We start from the raw sequence: 19,902 nt of genomic DNA, 5'->3' as shown, positions 1-19,902 counted from the left end.
CCCCATCTTCTGGTTAAAAAGGGGTACTTCATCTCACCGGCAAAGGAGAGCACACGGCTGACTCGGGTGTTAAAAGCGAGCCACTGTGCCTCCAGTCGCAGCCCCCTTTCAGTTCCCTACTCCTCTTCCTAAGCTCTGGAGGTGTCACTTCTGCCATTAAAATGGTAACAAGTGAGATAACTCGAACCCTATTTGTCCTCACTCACAGACTTCCAGTATCTCCCCGCGGCCCAATGCACGAGCGCCTCACACTCGTCAGCCCCCGACCCGACCTCGAAGCCAGCAGACCCTTGAGTTGCACATGGAGGCTGTTTTCGGCTCCACTGGGGTGAGGGGAGCAAGCTGGAAGGGGGATAAAAGTCACCCCTAGAATTTTAAGACAGGGTGACACAGGGACACTTAATGAACCAAACACACAGAGTGAGGTCCCTGTGTTTTTATCCAGCGTGTCCGAGAGAGACGAACAGACTTTGGGGAGAGACCGGCAGCACAGGCGCCATGCAGGGAGCCCGAGACCACTCTGCAGAACATCTCTGCCTTTCTCCAGGCCGCCCCGCACCAACTCTGACCATCAGTCTGGACGGCCAGGGAGTGTGACCCTGGAATGCAGGCGCCCCAGGACAAATCAGTAAACCGGTGTCCTTGTTTATGAAGCTTCGCTCAAGTTCAATGACCTAGAGACTCTGAAGGAAATTCCACACCTGCAAAAGCTCCTGACCAGCAGGCCTTGGAGCCACGTGAACCCTCTGTGGACAGATGCTTTGAGGCTCAACCAGAACGAAATGGCCCACAGACTTCCCTCAAAGACGTACTTCCTCACGTGCCCGACCTTCAGAACGACCTGCTCTGCTTGCCCCCCTCCCCAGGAGGGCCTGCTTCTGGGGGCAGGGATCTGGGCTCTCAGCCAGCATCCCAGGTGACAGCCCTGAGCAGACAGGGCAGGGCAACGCAGATGCGCAGGGAATACTCTGTTCACCCCACGTGCTGGTGACAAGCACAAATCCGTGTCCCCTCCCAGAACCACCAGCCCAAGCCCCAGAGCAGAGGCGGGAGAGGCCGGGTTCGACCTGACGTCGGACCTAGGACAGCTCCTCCCCTAGCCCCTGCCCAAGCTGACCATCTGCACAAGCTGTGTCTCCGTCTAACACTCCCCTTCCGCTCCACACGTTGGACGGACCTGAGGACTTGCTTTCACTACTGGACCAGAGCGGCCGGCACGGACACAGAGCCAATGGGACGCGGGCCTGCCCCATCCCAGGCTGCCCTGCACTGTTTCACCTGAGCTCACCCTGGTGCCCCACATGAAGTCAGGGCCACCCTACTGCTCTGGAAGGGACAGGACTGTGACATCACTACCACAGGGATCGAAGCTCTGCATGGCCACTCCCTGAGGCCGGGCGGTCTCACAAGCTGCCCACTGCCCACGAAGCCCCTTTTCAGAGCTTTCTGTGTGTTCTTGGGACAAAGAAACTGCACAAGCTCACACATGCCTGACTGCTGACTGTTGTCCCTACTATGAAGACGCCCCCCCCTCCGCTCCTCACAGCCCATGTGACCGGGCGGGGCGCTGAGGACACCACACCAGGTAGGAGCACTGGGCAGAAGCAGAGCCCACCCGTGTGCCCCTGCCCCCTGCCCCAGTGACCCCGCAGGGCGGATGGGCAGCTCCAGAGGACCCCGACAAAGGGAGTGCACAGCTTCCGGTGTCCTAAATCCACAAGACCACCAGAGAGGGTTCTCTCTTTATATTTACCATCTTGGTGTGAGATTTCGGAACAGCTTTAGACCAAAGAGAGGCCCCTGCAGGTCCCCAGCTCCGAACTCTAACTGTTCAAAACAGGAAAAGGAAATGCATTAAAGGTGTCTTATCTCAGGATGGCTCCCCGGTCACAGGCCCGAGCTGGGGCTCTGAAGGAGGGGCGAGCAGAGGCCTGCTGTCTCGTCCTCACCTCTGCCAGAGGGCACTGGGCTCGCTGACCCACAGAAGGCAGCTCCCTGCCCCTGAAAGGAGCCCCGTCCTCCAAGGAAACACTCCTCATCTGCCCCGCTCAAGCCCCACTGGGAGACAGGCTCTGGGTCTGCAGAGCGCCTGCCCATGCAGCCAGGCGTGGGCCCCTCACCCCCTGCCCTCCCTTCCAGGGCCCTCATTTCTGCCTTTTCCTTCTGCTCTGCTTCACCGCCTACAGGTTTCCCTGGCGACTGGAGATGGCTCTCAGGGGCCCAATGTTGAACCCATCCACAGTTCTGCACTCACAGCCTTGGGCACCCTGCCAGGCCTGGCCGCCTCACTGACTAGTCCAGGTGACTTTCTGGGCAACTCCTCAATGTTAACGTAATACAGCTCGATTCGCTCAGCAGAACCGGCTGTTAAGTGGCCGCCAATCAGTGGACCAGGGCACCCAGACAGAGGCACTGCCTTCGGAATCATCTAGGAAAATGGAGAGCCTCCTCGGTCTCGCTGGGTTTCCAGAGGTTACTTTCCAGAAGCTGGCGCCTCCGGGGACAGTCTGGCGGTAGCCTGACTCCGAACTGTTGGGCAGGCCAAGGGAGCTCTCGGACATGAGGCATTTTTCTCTTGGGGGACTTGACCTGGGAAGTTTGACAGCCGGCACCCTATTACGGACTCTGAGGGTCCGGCTTCAGAGCATCAGTGATCCAGAATTCAGCTTCGTGGCGGACGGCATGGCGGCCCACTGGTGTTCTCACCTCTCCCCATCCCTTCGCAGAGGTGACCCGTCTGAGCGCGAAGTTGACGGAGCCCCCTCCGTTCCCATTCTGGGTTGAGAGGCTTCCCGACAGGATGGCCGTGTCTGTAGCTGTCAAGGGTGCCTAGGAAATGACATTTGCTGGTAACATCAGTCACAGCAACAGGAAGTGCCAAGAACAGCGGCCTAACGAATCCGAAAGAGCGAGGCCCAAAGTGCAGGCGCTTCCACAGTTAAGGGAGTCGGGAAGCAGTTACCTCAATGGCTTCCTCTGTCCCATTTGAGGGGCAGGTGGTCACCAAGGCCGTTTTATTAGAGCCTTAACTGCGGAATTTCAAAAACCCGGGAGAAACAACAGGGCTGAACGCTGGTTCCCTGTGTGCCGGCACTGACTGTCTGCACGGCAACTTCACTGCGGGCCTTCCTGCGCCTGGGCTGACTGAGCTGGGGCCTCAGGCCCTAGAGAATAAACAAGTTGAGGGGGCAGGGGCCCACTGTGACCCTCAGCCGAGTGGCCCGGCACTACCACGTCTGGACTCTGGAAGCCAAGCCCGGCCTCCATACTCCTGCTGCTAATTTGGGGCAAAGCAGGGACCCACAGGTTGTGCCGGGGGCTCTTTTCTCGGTGGCTCGCTGCACCCTTTCCCAAATACGTTGGGAGAGACCCTGAGCACAAACCCTCGTCCCAGCTGCTCAGGGCACCTGCCCACTGTACGTACCTCAATGGACTGTGATATGTGCATCTTGTTAATTTCAATCTGTGGAAAGCTGCTTCCGGACACATCTTCGTACTCCTCCTCATAGCGATCAAAGAGGTCAGTGGCATCGATGCCAACGCTGATGGTCCCCTGGGGCGGAGAAACAAGCAGTCAGCACCAGCGGAGGGCTCTGTGCAGTGAGACGGCGAGCTGCACCACGGCGGCACGGGGCGGGGCCACTGGGTCCAGGCAGGGCTCCGCCAGGGGCCCACAGGGCAAAGCCACCAACCTTGAGTCTGAAAACCCGTCATGCTGGCCACGAAGGGCATGCCGAACAGGACACATTTCGTGCCTTTATAAACAGATGGTCTCCAGATTTAACAACCCAGGAACGTATAAAACAACCTCAAAACTAGCTGCACGGATTAAACAATTTCTTGTAAATACTCTTACATCACAAAACTACCTAAAACGGTTTAAAACCCAAAAATGCCTTCTAAGGCAAACAAGTGCAAGCAAAATAAATTATGAACAATTGGGAGAATGAAAAATTGTTCCACCTGCTCAAATTAATTTCAGAGTTGAGTTTTGAGAAACAGAACCCAATATTCTTAAGAATTACTAAGTTAAAATTTTGCTGGTAAAAATACCCCTTACTCAGAAAATCAACGTGTATTATTTTCTTAAGACTTTCCAAATGAGTGTATATCTAATCTAACATGTGAGGCCACGACCACACATATTTTTATTACGTTTCCTGCAGCCCATTTTTAAAAACGAGATTTAGTTCACGTGCGATATGAATGGCACCCACCTGAAGCGCACAACGAACTTTCACAGATTCATCTACGTTTGTGAAACCACTTCTGAACTCACGACACGGAACATTTCTACCACCCCGCAAGGGGCTCGGGAGGGTGTTTTCCCCCAGAAGGGACACGTGAACAGACGTGAGGGGAACGAGGGAGGAGCCTGCGGGTAGCCAGAGGCGTGAGCAGGCCGGTGGGGCCGGGGCAGAGGGAGGCCAGTGAGGAACTGGGAGGGGGCCGCACACGGGGAAGGCTCGGGGGACGATGCCAGCGAACCCTCTGGTTTAGGCCGGTGGAGCAGTAACACCAGGTTTCCACATTTAAGGTACCGTTACTGTCATCACCGAAGATGCGGTCAACAGGGGCCTCGGACTGAGAAGCCAGAGTGGCTCTGGTGGAAGGGCCTTCACCTTGTACCTCTAGCATCTGCCACTGTCCCATCTGATGCTGCATGAGATGCATGGTGACTTCGGGAGATGACAAGGACTGCCCGACACTCTTCTCCCGTCTCCTTCCAGGTGAAATGTGCAGCCCCTTCCACCCTAGGACCTGCTCGCAGGTGCCTCCTGCTGGTCCAGGGGCTCCGCGCACCTAACTCCTGCCAGTCTGTGGTGGTGGGAGAGGAATTGGATGCTGCCGCCCATTTGGCGCATCAGGCACCTGGGTGGCCAGTGCCTTGGCCTGTGACGCGTATAAAGCTGTCCAGCCACCAGTCAGCCACATCCATGGGAAGCTGCAGGGGATGAGAACACGTGTGGGAAACAGAGGCGGGCCAGTCCTGCAGCACACGCAAGGGCAGTCCCGACACCCTTGCCAGTGTTTTGTCATCGAATGTGCACTGACACCAGGGTGGCCACAGTGGGTTGGCGCATCGTCCCGGTCCAACACGGTTGCAGGTTCAATCTCCGTTCAGGGCACATACCAGAATCAACCAATGAATGCATCAATAGTGGGATAACAAATCAATGTTCCTCTCTCTCAAATCAATAAACAAAAATTAAAAATATTTTTTAGGTGTTGTGAGCCATATACTGTAGTTTCTGTTGCAACGTGACTTTGCTGTTGTAGGGAAAGCAGCCAGACTACCCAGCAAAGGACCGGGCCTGTGGTCCAATAAACACCTTATTCATGGATTCTGAAATCTGATTTTCACATACTCTTCACTTCTCAAAATACTGCTATTCTTTTGTTTTCAAGCATTTAAAAATGTGAGAAACATTCTTGCCCCACAGGCCACACAAAGAGCAAACAGTGGGCCAAACCTGGCGCCTCCTGATAGAACCTACAGGGCCTCTTTCTCGGGGGTGGGGGGCACAACCAAGGCTTTCGTTTTGATGAACTCTTTAGGCAGTAATGTGATTAAACACACTGTAGTTTAACAATAAAAGGTACTAAGTTTTCATTTCCCCAGAAAGTTAATGAACTTTTGTAACTCGAATGTTTTTCAACACTGACCATCTGTAGTGCTAACCGCAAACGTGAAAATGAAGTCTTTTTAGAGAGAAAAAGGGAGGGAGAGAGAAACATCAATTTGCTGTTCCACTTATTTACACTCATTGGCGGCTTCTTGTGTGTGCCTTGACCAGGGATTGAACCCACAACCTTGGTGCATTGGGACAACGCTTTAACCAACTGAGCTACCTGGACAGGGCTGAAGATCAAGTCTTAGATTTGCTAAAGAAGCTCTAGCACCTTCCTCAATAGTCAGCTGTTCTTTAAAAGCACACACCTAAAGTGAGCAGCACTGCGGTGTATTTGCACCTAACTGTAAAGATGACTTCATTTACATCGAACGGTAGTTCCTCGGTTAATTTCACTCGTGTGTCATTCTGGGGTCTGTAGCGCCCAGGGAAAGATAAGCAAGAGATGTTGGGTGCAGGTCCTGTGAGCGGGAGGCCCTCCCGACTGCAGGCGAGTGATGCCGGTGCTCCATGGGCACCAGCCCGAGGCTCCGAACGGAGCATCAGCTAGGCAGCCCTGACACCCACCGGTTTGTCGAGGGTGACAGGCTACGATCAGCTTGCCCCATCAGCTGGGTCAGAAAGGGCCGCACTGAACGTAAGACTGGTTTGTGGTGATGCTCCAACACCAGTTGTGGTGAGGTGCAGCGTCGTGATGAGAGTGTTTTCACTGAACCAAGAACCCAGGGGTCAGGATGCTCCCGAACTAGCTGCAGTGCAATAATGGATGGCCATGTCACAACAAGCTGTGACAGCCCTCCTATGGAGAACAAAGCTGTAGGTGTTAAACTGAGCAAATATCCTTGTGTATTTCACAGTAACGGAGTAATTTTCATGAAGCTGATTCTGAACACAAAAAGATGGGCAGCCTGCCCAAGAAATATTTTTGATAATAGTATTTATTGATTGACTTTATAGAGAGAAAGGGGAGAGGAACAGAGAGAGAGAGAGAGAGAGAGAGAGAGAATGAATCACTGATGTGTTGTTCCACTTATTGATAGTCACTGGCTGATTCTTGTATGTGCCCTGACTGGAGATTGAACCTGCAACCTTGGAGCATCAGGACAATGGTCTAACCAGCTGAGGTACCTGGCCAGGGCCTGACACTGGTTTTGAATAAAGCTTCTTATAGGTCCTTCAATATAATAAAACCAGTGTTGGCCGATATTCTAAAAAATTATTATTTTAAGTACCCTTTTTTGCTCTCAAAAACTCCTGGCTTGGATGGTGAATTACAGGGCCACCTTGTCTACGGGCCCCTCTGGGGACGCTGGCTCACAACCGATGATGGCAAGGCCACTGGAACTTTTCGAGTGGAATGACCGGTGTGACCTGTGTGTTGCAGGCTCACTCTGGCTGTGCTGAGCAAGGAGGGAAGCGGTCCAGAGAGGCCACTCCAGCGTCCCCGAAGACACAAGGCACCGATGGCAGGAACTACTGACATGTGCATGCATTCTGCAACCAGCCGCCTCGTCCACCTCACTGGTCGTTAGTTTTTAGTTGGTTCTTTAAGGACAGGCAATCATGTGACATGCAAGTAATGGTGGCCCTTTCAATGTTCGTATCTTTCATCCTTTGTCTAATTGTGTTGACTAAAATGTACAGAATATAAAACAGGGTTTTGTTTCCTTCCCCTTTCTCACTGAAAGAACTCTGACAATGACAAATGTCTACGGTAACCAACAACAGATGTCACCAGCGGGCGGAGTCATCTTGAGATGTCTGAAGACGCCGTTCAAGCCATCGCTTCCCAGCCACCCCGTCCCTCCTCCAGACGAGCCCCCCCTACCCGAGCACCCTCACGAGCCGCGGGCTTCTGGGGCTCGGCAGCCTTGGGTGCCGGCCCGTGTGTACGGAGAGGGACTACCTGGCCGGGGGTGGGGTGGAGAGCAGAGGGGCCGACTGCCCCTGAGGAGGGCTGGTCCGGTCCCTCTGAGTGGACGAGGACATGTCTTTCAATGTTTCTGATTAAACATTAAAACATCCAAACAGTGGTTTGGATGGCTGTCCTCTGCTCTTCTTCCATGTCAAGTAAATACCCTTTGAAAATGGATGACAGCACCAGAAGCGAACAGGGTCTCCTCTGTACACCAGGGAGGGGTCGGGTGGCAACTTAAGCTCGTTTTCTGTTTCAAGACAATCTACTTTTACGTGCGGAGAAGTCACGCCTTTGAGGGGGACAAAAGCCAGATTTGAATTTCCACAGAGGATTGAAAAGAATATGGGAAAAAATAAAGAAAAAGATAAACTGAATTCTAACGCTGAATACATTAATGGGTTAGGGTTTTTCCAACAATTTCTAATTAGCATGCTCATGTCCTTTTATTACTAAATTGTTATTAAATCACATTTTCCAAATAAAGCACGTTTACAGACGAAAGTACTTTTAAGTAATCTCTGCTATCAAGTCCAAATCACGAAACTTTTAAAGCCTTTTGTTTCCCCTGCTACGAGTACACTCTACTTTTCTCTCCCGGAGCAGGGTGGTCAGCCTTCTCTGCAAGGGGCCCGCGGGCAACTGCTGTGCGCAGAACGCCACGGGGACTAAACATACAACGAAGCAGCTTTGCTGGGCTCCAGTAAGACTTCATTTACGGACGTGGGAAGCTGAGTTTCAGATTGTTTTGGGTGTGTCACAAAATAACGATTTCTTAACAACCACTAAAAGTGTAGTAAGAACCACTCTTCGCCCACGGGCTGGACAAAAACAGGCAGCAGGCCCCAGCGGCTGCCCTGGCTCCAAGGCGCCCAGCCCCGCGCTCAGATGCAGGGAGGGCAGTGGTGGCGAGTTCTGTACACGGTCCTCCACGGGCGGCGAGGCGGGAACCAAAAGCGCGGTTCCCAGAAGCCCAAGAGTCCGCCTGGGGCAGCTCCGCGTGCAGAGCCAGCTCCTCTCCGTGCCGGCCCCTCCCTTGCTGCTGACCGCACGTGCCGCCCGCCTCCCCTCCTCGAATTTTCCATCCCTTCCATTCTAGTTCACTGGGGCCTGAGAACCTCGGCTTTGTCCCTCCACCACGGGCCGCCCGTCGGTGTGACAGACACATCTTGTGTGACTGCTCTCGGAAATTCAGAGCACACGATTAGAGCCCCTGTCCCCGGACGAGAAGCCCCCACCAGGTGGGACAGGATGCGTTCATCGCCCTTCTTCGAGGAGAGTCCGTTCTTCCTCAGTCAGGAACGTTCACCCGAACCGTTTCTGTGTTCCTGCTTCGTTACGTGGCCATGAGGATAATGGCAGCCATTTCTGCCACACGCCATCTCAACAGCAGCTACCTGCTCACTGCAAATTCCACGGAGAGGCCTTGGTGTCGACGGCCGACGACCCCCGACTCACTCTGAGCGCCGGGGCAGAACCATCCCCAGCGCCAGAGGACCCAGCTCCAACTTCCAAGGGTTTCTCGGAGCAACTCGGCTCCAGCCACCACCCGTCCGGTGGCCCCACGTCTCCCTCGCAGGTGACAGCGCTGACAGCAGGGGGCGAACAGTCCTCCTCGTCAGGGGTGCCTCCCGCGGCCGCTCCTGTCCCCTGCAGAGGCCCCTCCGCGTTACCTGCCAGCACAGGCCCAGACGGGAGCCCCCTCCTCACAGGACAACTTCCCAGTTTCTTCCACTTCGACGGCAGCCCGTCACTGTGTTCGGGACACGGCCCTTGCTGCCACCGGCACGGCGAGCACAGGAGTTCAACAGCAGCTCCTCTCGAGGACCCCGTCAGCCAAGCCGGGGAGGGCTGTGACGTCAGCGTCCTTTCCGCAGGGCAGACTGAGGTCACAGCCACGGGATCCTGCGGGCGGCCCTAATCCTCAGCCATGGCAACCGAAGCAAATCCTTCAGCAGTAACGGAGTAATGTGCTCATACATCTTTACAAAGACATTTTAGGATAAAAAAATGTTTTTATAGTTATATGGCTTCCTCGACACATTATTTATTTTTTTCTGATAATGCTGAATTGTGTTTTTAAGCTATTAAAAGAGCCACGCTGATCAGACGGCCTCTCTCAAACCAGAAGGGTGGTCTTGCCAGGGGGTGTATGTCAACCTGTCCGATGGCAGAGGGTGACGGGATGCTCCAGGAAATACTGTGACAATCGCCATGAAACTGTTAAATACCAGGCTCAGAAAAGAAAGCAGGCTATACCCTCGGAAACAGACGACCAAGCCCCTCAAATAACCCTCCACCAAAGGCGCTGCCTCACACGGGCTCTGAATGAACGCATTGAAAAGGCAGCAACAAGGTCCCACAGGAATGCCCGGGGCCTCCTGGTCTCTGAAGACTCTCAAAGCGGCCGCCACCCACCTCGAGGTACCATTTACAGGCATTACCAAAGAAGGCGCTGGAATAATCAGTACGCAGGAAGATGGCACCAAGCTGCTCTACTGCACGACCCTTGTCTCTCAAAGGAAGACATGCAGATGGCCTGAGCCAGTAAAAGAGATCTTGGAGACAGGGAGGAAGACCAGGGCAGCCCGATGGATTCTGGCTGCGCAGCCCTGGAGGGTGCGGAGGAGCTGTGCGTCTCTCCAGCCGCAGGTGCCAGCCCCACTGGCTCAGTGTGGCCGGCCCTGGAGACCCTAGGACCCCTTTCCGGCAGGAAACACGTAGGAAATTACTCCCACACAGCAGGGGCAGAAATCAGAGGCAATCAAACTAAAGACCTGGGGTCTTCTGACCCTGAGCTGTGGCCCTCACGGCAAACCTCCCACTTCACAAAGGGGAAACCGAGTGCAGGCTGGGGCGTGACTGGCCCAGAGCACAGAACTGGATGGCAGGGCCCAAACCCCAGCCCGGGGCCCGTGACTCCGAGCCGGAAGCCTCCCTCACTGCCTCCAGCAGGCACGTGCACAAGCGTGCATCTGCGCGTGCCCTACACTCATCCCTTCTGGGTCCCGCAGTGCCATCCAGAGCTCATTTCACATGAGCCAAGACTTACAGGAGGCTGGCCACGCCCACCCAGCACTGGGCCTCGGCCATAGGAGAAGGCGGACAGCGCTGTCAGAGGGCAGTTTGAAAATCCCGACTGAAAGGCCCCACCCAGACCCAGCGGCCCCGGCCCCGAAACTGCCTGGCCAGGCTGAGTACTGCCTGCGCAGTGCTGACTGCGGCACTGAAACAGATGTGAGCCCCACCCAACTCCAGCACCACTTTGCATTTATCTAGCAGGCTTGCCTTTCTCTAATAATTTAGTGTCTACTTCCGATCTTTTCCGGCCATCCAACAACTTGGTATGGTAGTTGGGACTTATACCCTCATTCTATAAATGAGAAACTATGTCAGTCAAGTGGTCTGGTTCGTGCCTGTACCAGAGCCAGACTTTCTGACCTACGATTTCCCCCACCTGACCTTTCTGCCTGTTCCTGGCACACACATACTCCTAGAAACCCCTGCCAACGATCTCCTGTTGATGAAAATGGACAGAAGTAACCACCCTGGTTTCACATGGCAGTATCTCAGACGGTACCTCATTGGCCGGTCCCCCGTGAACTGCGATCCTTTCTGAGGGCCTGGGGAATAGGCCAGTGCTGAGCCTGGGGGTCATCACAAGGGTCCTGCTCCCCATGGCCTTCTTTAAAGAGATCACCCTTTTCTTCTTAGGATAAGAACATTCTCAATCTTTCTGCTCATCTTGAAAAGCAAAATACTCAGAAATGGGCCCTGGCTGGTATAGCTCAGTAGATTGAGCACTGGTCTTAGAACCAGAGGATCACGGTTCGATTCCTGGTCAGGGCACATGCCTGGGTTGAGGGCCAGTTCCCAGCAGGGGATGCACGAGAGGCAACCATACATTGATATTTCTCTCCCTCTCTCCTTCCCTTCCACTCTAAAGATAAATAAATAAAATTAAAAACAAAAAAACCTCTCCTCAAAATGCGCAGAACTAACACCTGGGGGTCACTCAGTATTTCTGGCTACACCGCGTCTTACGTACGCAGAAGCGGCCTGTGGAAGGACTAAGGACTGCGATTCCATCTCACAAGCCTGTGTGGGTCGGTCCCCGCTGTGCAGCCCCACTGCACAAACGTGGCCTGGGGACGGACTTCCGTGGATGAGCGATCCCTGCGCACACCCAGATGGCCACTTCTGCCACCAGCTCGGGCTCCTGGGATGCTTTCTTCCCTTCCTTGCTCCAAATGCAGCAACATACCAGCCAGAACGGCAAAAGCACCAAGGCCATACATAGCCTGCTCCGGCCAGGCTCATGCTCACCTCCTCCACCCTCACCAGCCAGTGCTGACCTTTCAAGCCAGACCTGCCCCAGCACCAGCTGGGAAAGCCAAGGAGGGAGCCCTTGAGTTCAGAGTGCCTCAGAGATGTTCAACGCTAAGTACTGCCTACGCCCCAGGTTGGTTCAGCCAGTGCTTCACTCCTCTACCTCCATCTGACCAAGGACAACTGCGCACCGCTGAAGGCATCATCTGTTGAAGGGGAAGGTGGGTGGGAGGGGAGGTGCTGGCTGCACAAATAAACTCTGAATGTAAGATTCAAACAGACAGGAGCTTTCTAAATATCCAGTCCTCTAAATGCTGTGAGGGGGTCTTCTACTTTCTAGAATGTACTTGGTCAGAAGTTCATATTATCATGTTTTCCAGCTGTGAGCTAGCACCTGTTCTTTTCTTTAGAAGATTTTCAGACCCTGGCTGGTGTGGCTCAGAAGACTGAGTGCCAGCCTGTGAACTGGAAGGTTACAGGTTTGATTCCCGGTTAGGGCACACGCCTGGGGTTGCGGGCCAGGTCCCGAACTGAGGGCATGCTAGAGGCAACTGACCAATGTTTCTCTCCCTCTCTTTCACCCTCCCTTCCCCAGTCTATGAAAATTTAAAAACAAAAATCTTTTAGAAGATTTTTAAGGCTGCCTACCAGGCCAGCCTGGCCACACCGACAGAGCCCGGCTGCTGAGTCCCCTGATTAAACACTGGGCCCGTTCAATTAGGCAATTAGTACCACCGGCACCTCAGCCTGACCGACACAGTCCATCGGCCACAGGGCTGGGACACGCACTGAGAACAATTTGCTTCCCCAACAAATTAAAACAAAAAGATATCATTTGCAGGACTGAAAAGTAACTCCCAGACTCAGGAGTATCACTGGTTACAGATGTGAACTCTATTGGGACTTGACCGAGTTAAAGAGGGACACCTCACCCCTGCCAAAACAGCCCGGTGGCCGGTGTGTGCAGCTCTGCTGTCTTGGGATGTGGTTCCTNGTTAGGGCACATGCCTGGGGTTGCGGGCCAGGTCCCGAACTGAGGGCATGCTAGAGGCAACTGACCAATGTTTCTCTCCCTCTCTTTCACCCTCCCTTCCCCACTCTATGAAAATTTAAAAACAAAAATCTTTTAGAAGATTTTTAAGGCTGCCTACCAGGCCAGCCTGGCCACACCGACAGAGCCTGGCTGCTGAGTCCCCTGATTAAACACTGGGCCCCGTTCAATTAGGCAATTAGTACAACCGGCACCTCAGCCTGACCGACACAGTCCATCGGCCACAGGGCTGGGACACACACTGAGAACAATTTGCTTCCCCAACAAATTAAAACAAAAAGATATCATTTGCAGGACTGAAAAGTAACTCCCAGACTCAGGAGTATCACTGGTTACAGATGTGAACTCTATTGGGACTTGACCGAGTTAAAGAGGGACACCTCACCCCTGCCAAAACAGCCCGGTGGCCGGTGTGTGCAGCTCTGCTGTCTTGGGATGTGGTTCCTGGGTCCCCGCGTAGTGCGGTCTGGAAACGTCCCAAACCCTCTGCATTACCCAGCCCACTCTGACTAGTGCAAGGAGCCCTGCCGCCTCAGTGCGTGCTTGCGGGGGCCGTCCCTTCTTGACATGTCCCCTAACAGATCTCCACCCGGCAAGGCTCTGGACGGGATGGCTGGGGGAATGTCTGAGAGCAAGCCTGAGTTGAGTCTCCTTGGCTTCTGGGAAGACCACAGGATTGGTTCAGTTTGGCACGTGACCACTTCCTGCCACCACCAGCGCCGAGTGAGTCCGGCTGGCCTTGCGGTGTGACAGCCTGGCCGCGCTGGGCGGGCGGCGGCTCACCTTGGGGTTGGTCCGCTGCTGCAGTCTCCGCTCTTCCCGCTCTCTCTGCAGCTGCTCGAACTCCTCTCTGATCTCGGCTGGAGTCCGCCTCCTTCCCACGACCTGGGGGCAGAACCGAGGGGGAAGCACAGTTAAGGATAGGAAGGGGGGATGCACACCCGGGGCTGATGGGCACAAGCTGGGTGTGGGCACGGTGCCCAGGACTTGAGAAGTGAAAACACGGGGCTGAGTTTTGCCCCAGACCCTGGCTAGGCGAGGTTCCCCGGCGTAGCCACTTAGCTCTGCGCCCCAGCCGCTCCCAAGGTCATGGTCTCCAGACAGCCTTAAGCACAATCCCCTTCATTTTAGTAACTTGTCTGAGACTGCAAGAATCTTATCCAGAAAATATCACCTTAAGTCACACAGTTTAGATTTCCTAACGAGTTCCAGGTAATGAGTGTTCAACACCAGGACAAAGGCAACGGGGCCACCGTGCCCCGGTGTGCTGGGCTGTCACGGAGAGGCCCCTGAGCTTCTTAGACCAAGGAATCATGCCTTCAGGTCTGGGTGCTCCTCAGTGATGGGACTCTTCCCCCTCCTACATGGTAAGAACCTTGGATGAAGACAGTAGTCACACCCGAGCGTAAGCAGCACGCGGGCAGTGAGGAGCAGACTGTGGTAGGAGGGGCACCCAGGGGTGCACAAGGATGCCGAGTCTATGTGAGAACAAGGTGTCTCATCCTGGCTGTTCTTGGCTCACCAGGAAGACAATCTAGAGAGATTTTGAAGGGACAGGGAAAGGCCACCAGGGACCTCAGGTGCCACATCTGGGAAAGAGGAAACTGGTCCGTGTGCTTTCTAAGGGCCCCGAGCCCTACAGCCCGTGCGATGCGCAGAGGGTGGGAGCAGAACACATGGGATCAGAGGCGCCGGAGAAGCCCTAACAGCCTGTCCCTGCATCGGTGGGGAAATGCGGGGTGCCTGAGAGGCTGCTCAGAGAACAGCTACGAAGGTGGGTGATGCGAGAAAAAGCTATCTTGGAAATCACAAGTTTAAAAATTATTTAAAAAAATACACACTCATAGCAAAAAGTCAGAACAGCACAGAAGGTCACAGAGCAAAAACTGCTCCAGTGCCACCGCCCCCCTCCCGTCACAGCTAACACTTACGTTTTTGTTTATCTTCCTAAACTCTTGTGGGTATATACGTGAGTGTATGTATGTGTGTAAATACGTTACATGTGTGTACATATATTTGAACAACAATGGAGTCATATTACAGGTTTTGGGCAACTTGATTTTATTATTCACAACACTGAAAAATAAACCCAATACTGGCCCAGCCAAAGCCATTTCCGAGAAACGTGTGCACAGGAAACCCCCTGACATGGCATTTTCTCCTCTAATGACCCGGACGAATTGCCCACTAATGAAAACTGGGGGTGGTTCTTTCAAAGGCAGCTTTAAAATGAAAACACTGGTGCGGCTGCCCAGAATCAGACGAACGGCCCACTGTGAACCGGGCCTGCTCCGAGGCCCCACAGAGCCGCACGGCTCACCGGGCTGCAAGGGCGCGCCTGCCGCTCCGCTGGGGCTTACAGGCCGGAGGGCGCGCGCCCCAGCCCACGGAACTTTCGCTTCTCCGAGTTGCCCCTGCTTGTGCAAAAAGCGAGGTGCAGTTTGGCAAACTGCATTATCTTCTCAATCTGTCAGCCTCGCCCTTCATCAAAAGGAAAGAGAAATAAAAGAGTTTCATGGGAATGTAATCAAGGATTCCATTTTACCTTGAAGATCAAGAAAGGCCAAGAAAAAAAGCTTTAAAACCCCTCAGAACCTGTTCACGCCTCCTAACGCCCAATCCGGTGGCACCGTGACTGCGGAGCACGGAGCACCTGGGCCCATCGGTGGCAGCTCGGACCTCACGACTAAGATTGAGGGGTCTGCACGGCAAGCGCTTCCCCACAGGGTCCGGCGCCGCCAGGCGTCCCCCCGGCATAGCAGGTGCCATCCCGAATAGTCTAGGCAGCAGGACCCTAGCGTTGAGGGTGAAGATTTAGACCAGTGTGATTAGCCAGTGACACAGACGCCATGAATATGCTCCATACTGATCAAAACCAGACAGACAGACAGGCAGACAGATTTGTGGGATCCAGGAGTCAAAAGACTGTAAAAGCGTCGGGCCTCAGAGGGCAGAGCAGAACGAGATCTGTTTGCAGGAACTCAAGCCGCCTGACCTCGACCAACTGAATTAATAGCTGCAAACTACTCCTGCCACACTGTGATGAGCTAAAGAGGCGAATGTTGTAACGCTGTTATTTCATTTCTAGCCTGGCGACTTGCGGCTTTTTTCACCCAGAGCCTTCAGATGAAGCACAGGAGGCCAAGCCAGTGGCAAATCGTCTGTGCTCCATCTTGGTCGCCCTCAGATGCAAGCACCGAGAAACACGGCATCCTACACTGAACCAACACGCTCATGTTTTCCACCAGCGGCGTACCAATGCCACCCTCGGACCCACACGCCTGTGCTGCTCACCCGCCTACCCCTGTGCTGGCCGGGAAGACGGGCCAGCCTTGTGCAAGAGCAGGGTGGTTGCTGGGGGGGAGGCCTGTGGGGGAGGATGGGAGCCGGGCCGGCCCCGCCGCCTTCGGACCCCACTGTAAATGAGGGCACAGCACAGCAAAGGCCGAGGTGTCACCTGTTCTCCCAGGCAGCGTCTACGTACATCCACACAACTACCTAGAGCTCAGAATGGCTGCGAGAGAGCAGGGAGCTCACGTGCGCCCCTCCTGTTTCATCTCCTAAAACCACGGACGGGCTCTCGGACCTGCGAAACCACCGGCAGGCTCAGCACCACAAACTAGACCCCGGCTTTCTGGGCTCCACTGGTCTCCCACTAACTTTCCTTTGAAGTTCCAGAATCCCATCTAGGATCCAGGCTGCGTTCAGTCATCAGTCTCCACAGCCTCCTCTAATCCACGAGGGTCTCTGTTCTCGTGACCTTGAGCATGTGAGCAGGCCGCCTTCCTTAGACTCTGTGAGACCAATGTCAGAGTCACGAGGAAAATGTAACATGGGTACAGGGCCGCAGATGACACTCCTCCAGCTGCAGCCCTACACCGAGCACGCGATGAAAGTCACGGGCTTCCACACCCCTGCCAGCTGGGGAGTCTGCCCTGTCGGGCGCGCTCGGCTCAAAGCCGGTCCCTGCTGCTCTGCAGAGGAGACCCTACCAGTTTCAGCGTGGGGGTCTAGGCAGACACCGCGAACCGACTTCCAGCACTAGCGTGGCTCGTTCTACAGGCTGGGAAGCGGCTGCCTCTCGCTCCTTTGGAATGCTGCCAGAAAACGACAGTCTCTTGAAGGATAAAAAAAAGAAGACTGAACCCAGGGCCAACACTTCACGGCCTAACAAAGCGCCACTTTATCTGCAGTGTCCACCGACAGGAAGAGCTGAACCCGGGCCGGCTGGGGAGGCTGCAGGCACAGTGCCCCAACACCCCCAACACCAGTTCACAGGGCAGCCCACCCTTCGAGGACCACCGGGGAGCTCGGACGAACAGACTGCACTAAATGGGGTGGGGGCTCCGATGAGCAGAGGCTGTCCTTGAAGGAACGAGGAGGATGCCAGCTCCAGAAACCGCACCCGAGCCTGGCGAGACTTGACCCTGGCAGTGCGCACACCGGGCCCCACTGCCCCACCGCCCGTCAGCTCCGAGGCCTCGCTGCGTGACACCTGGGGGAGAGTCTTCACAGCCTTCCCGGGAGGTGTTTTTACCTGCAGTGAAGGCCTGGCTTCCTTGCCCCCCCCCCAAAAAAAAAGCCAGTTCGGATCCACGAGAACTTATTTCCTTACAACTGTTTGCTTTGAATGCAGAAGCTTATCCAGTCCCCACCTGTGACTGCCTACAGACTGCGTGACTGCCACCTCGCCGTGAACAGAGACTCAGTGTACACAGTGTGATTTTACTCTTTTTGGGTGAAAACGCTAAGCTGTCAGACTCACCACTGAGCCGTGATGCATTCACGTGACACAAAGCACTGCTGCTCCCACCGAGGCAAACGCCACGAACCAAGTGTCCGCTGGAGCTGGGCAGGAGACGTGTGGGTGAGTGCAGGGCCGACATGAGAGGAGGGGGGTGCAGGTAGGGGGCAGGACATGGGACCAGCTGGGCAGCAGAACAGGCAGAGTGGACTGAGTCTCAGGGGAATTCAGACACAGTGTCACCTGATCTTGTGATTAAAAAAAGTTATTTATTTACTTTTAGATAGAGGGTAAGGGAGGGAGAAAAAGAGGAAGAGAAACATCAATGTGTGGCTGCCTCTCATGTGACGCCCACTGGGGACCTGGCCCGCAACCCAGGCATGTGCCCTGACTGGGAATCAAACTGGTGACCCTCTGGTTTGCAGGCTGGCACTTAATCCACCGAGCCACACCAGCCAGGGCAGATTTTCTGACTTTTAAAGGAGTCAGAAGACTGGATTTGTATGCAAAACCTACCAAGTTTTAAATATTAGCAAATGCAAAGCATCAAAGCAGGCCACCAAAACATGGCTACGGATCGAACGTGGCCCGCGAGCCTCCAAGGCGGCGCAGCGGTGGAGAGGACAGGGCCCGCTCTGCTCATCTCGTCTGACGACCGTTGGGAGGTCTTCATGCTAGAATGACGAGACAGGCACACAGGCTGGAGATGAAACACCAAAAGAACTTCAAGGGGAATCTTACACAACGAGGAAAAAGTAACTCAACCATAGTCAACAGTTGCCCAAAATTTCTTAGGCTCCCGGACCAAGTTCCTTGAATGAAATTAAGTAACAGTACCTGTATGTTAAAGCAACTTGGAGTTTCACAACTAATGTTCACCTCCATTTTTCAGAGAATAACACGGCTGCAAGGCCATCCATGGCAGAACACAAAAAGACGGAGCTTCTGAACTCTAGGGATTGTTTGTGCAGTGCGGGGGCTGCCCCGCTTCCCACACACTCTCCCCACGCCGCTGTGTGTTCCTTGCACTTGACAATGCTCCGATACCGGAGCAAGTTACAGCCGGAAGGGCCGCCACAGACAAGTGAATCCACTGGTCCCCAGCTCCCCTTGGCCTGCATTTCATTCACGAGCACAGCACTTTGCCAACATCAATGCCTCCGGGACGCAGTTACATCAAGGGGGAAAGGCGCAGAGGCAAGGGGGGCAGGAGACAGGACCGCGCCCTCGCAGACCTTGCAGGCTCCCTCGGGCTAGAATTCCTGGAGAGCCCACCCTCCCTCTTCCTTTTCCCTTGGCAGGTTAGGAAGCAGAGAACACGGTGGACGAGTGACTTGCCCAGACCTCCACCTCTTAAACCACAATGCAGGCGAGGAGGGGATGCCGCTGTGCTCACATACGCCCACAGATGCCATCGCAGGGTCAGGGCCTGGGCTGGCTGTTTGCAGGTGTTCGGTAACCTTCCTGGGACACCAGACACGNATGCTCCGATACCGGAGCAAGTTACAGTCGGAAGGGCCGCCACAGACAAGTGAATCCACTGGTCCCCAGCTCCCCTTGGCCTGCATTTCATTCACGAGCACAGCACTTTGCCAACATCAATGCCTCCGGGACGCAGTTACATCAAGGGGGAAAGGCGCAGAGGCAAGGGGGGCAGGAGACAGGACCGCGCCCTCGCAGACCTCGCAGGCTCCCTCGGGCTAGAATTCCTGGAGAGCCCACCCTCCCTCTTCCTTTTCCCTTGGCAGGTTAGGAAGCAGAGAACACGGTGGACGAGTGACTTGCCCAGACCTCCACCTCTTAAACCACAATGCAGGCGAGGAGGGGATGCCGCTGTGCTCACATACGCCCACAGATGCCATCGCAGGGTCAGGGCCTGGGCTGGCTGTTTGCAGGTGTTCGGTAACCTTCCTGGGACACCAGACACGGGCTCTCTCTTACCTCCCATCCTTCCATTTCCAGTCCTCTCTTTCCATAGATGTCATAGATGGCCCGGGTCTGCGGGTCGCTGAGCACTGCCAATGAGAACCGGGCACGGTGAGAGAGTACAAAGCCCACCCTGCAGCCCCAACAGTGGTGCCCCCAGGCCGGCCACACAGCCCCTCCACCCCCCAACCCCCCAGAGAGACGCGCTTCACTTCCTGCGCGTCCTCCTCCTCACTGCTCTCGGGTCTGAGCCAGGACGCCTTTGGGGGCGGCCACAGGTGGGGAACGGCAGAGTTCGCGCCTG

General features: G+C 54.8%; 1 protein-coding gene across 1 annotated transcript in view; it reads right to left on the bottom strand.

Moving 5' to 3' along the window:
- The window catches only part of DNAJC11 (DnaJ heat shock protein family (Hsp40) member C11), a 52,631-nt gene that overhangs the window by 7,787 nt on the left and 24,942 nt on the right, over nt 1–19,902 (bottom strand). Inside the window, exons 3-7 of the mRNA XM_037062058.1 lie at nt 19,614–19,687; nt 13,712–13,813; nt 3,425–3,553; nt 2,707–2,829; nt 1,754–1,827 (exon numbers count right to left, since the gene is read on the bottom strand). Coding sequence (XP_036917953.1) covers nt 1,754–1,827; nt 2,707–2,829; nt 3,425–3,553; nt 13,712–13,813; nt 19,614–19,687 — 502 coding nt within the window. The remainder of the gene's footprint in view (nt 1–1,753; nt 1,828–2,706; nt 2,830–3,424; nt 3,554–13,711; nt 13,814–19,613; nt 19,688–19,902) is intronic.

This window comes from Sturnira hondurensis, unplaced genomic scaffold (assembly GCF_014824575.4).
Source record: "Sturnira hondurensis isolate 20B ecotype Veracruz unplaced genomic scaffold, ASM1482457v3 Scaffold0013931, whole genome shotgun sequence".
In the NCBI taxonomy this organism is placed as follows: Eukaryota; Metazoa; Chordata; class Mammalia; order Chiroptera; family Phyllostomidae; genus Sturnira; species Sturnira hondurensis.
Note: the sequence above shows the minus strand (reverse complement) of the source record. Positions and strands in the feature narration are given on the sequence as shown.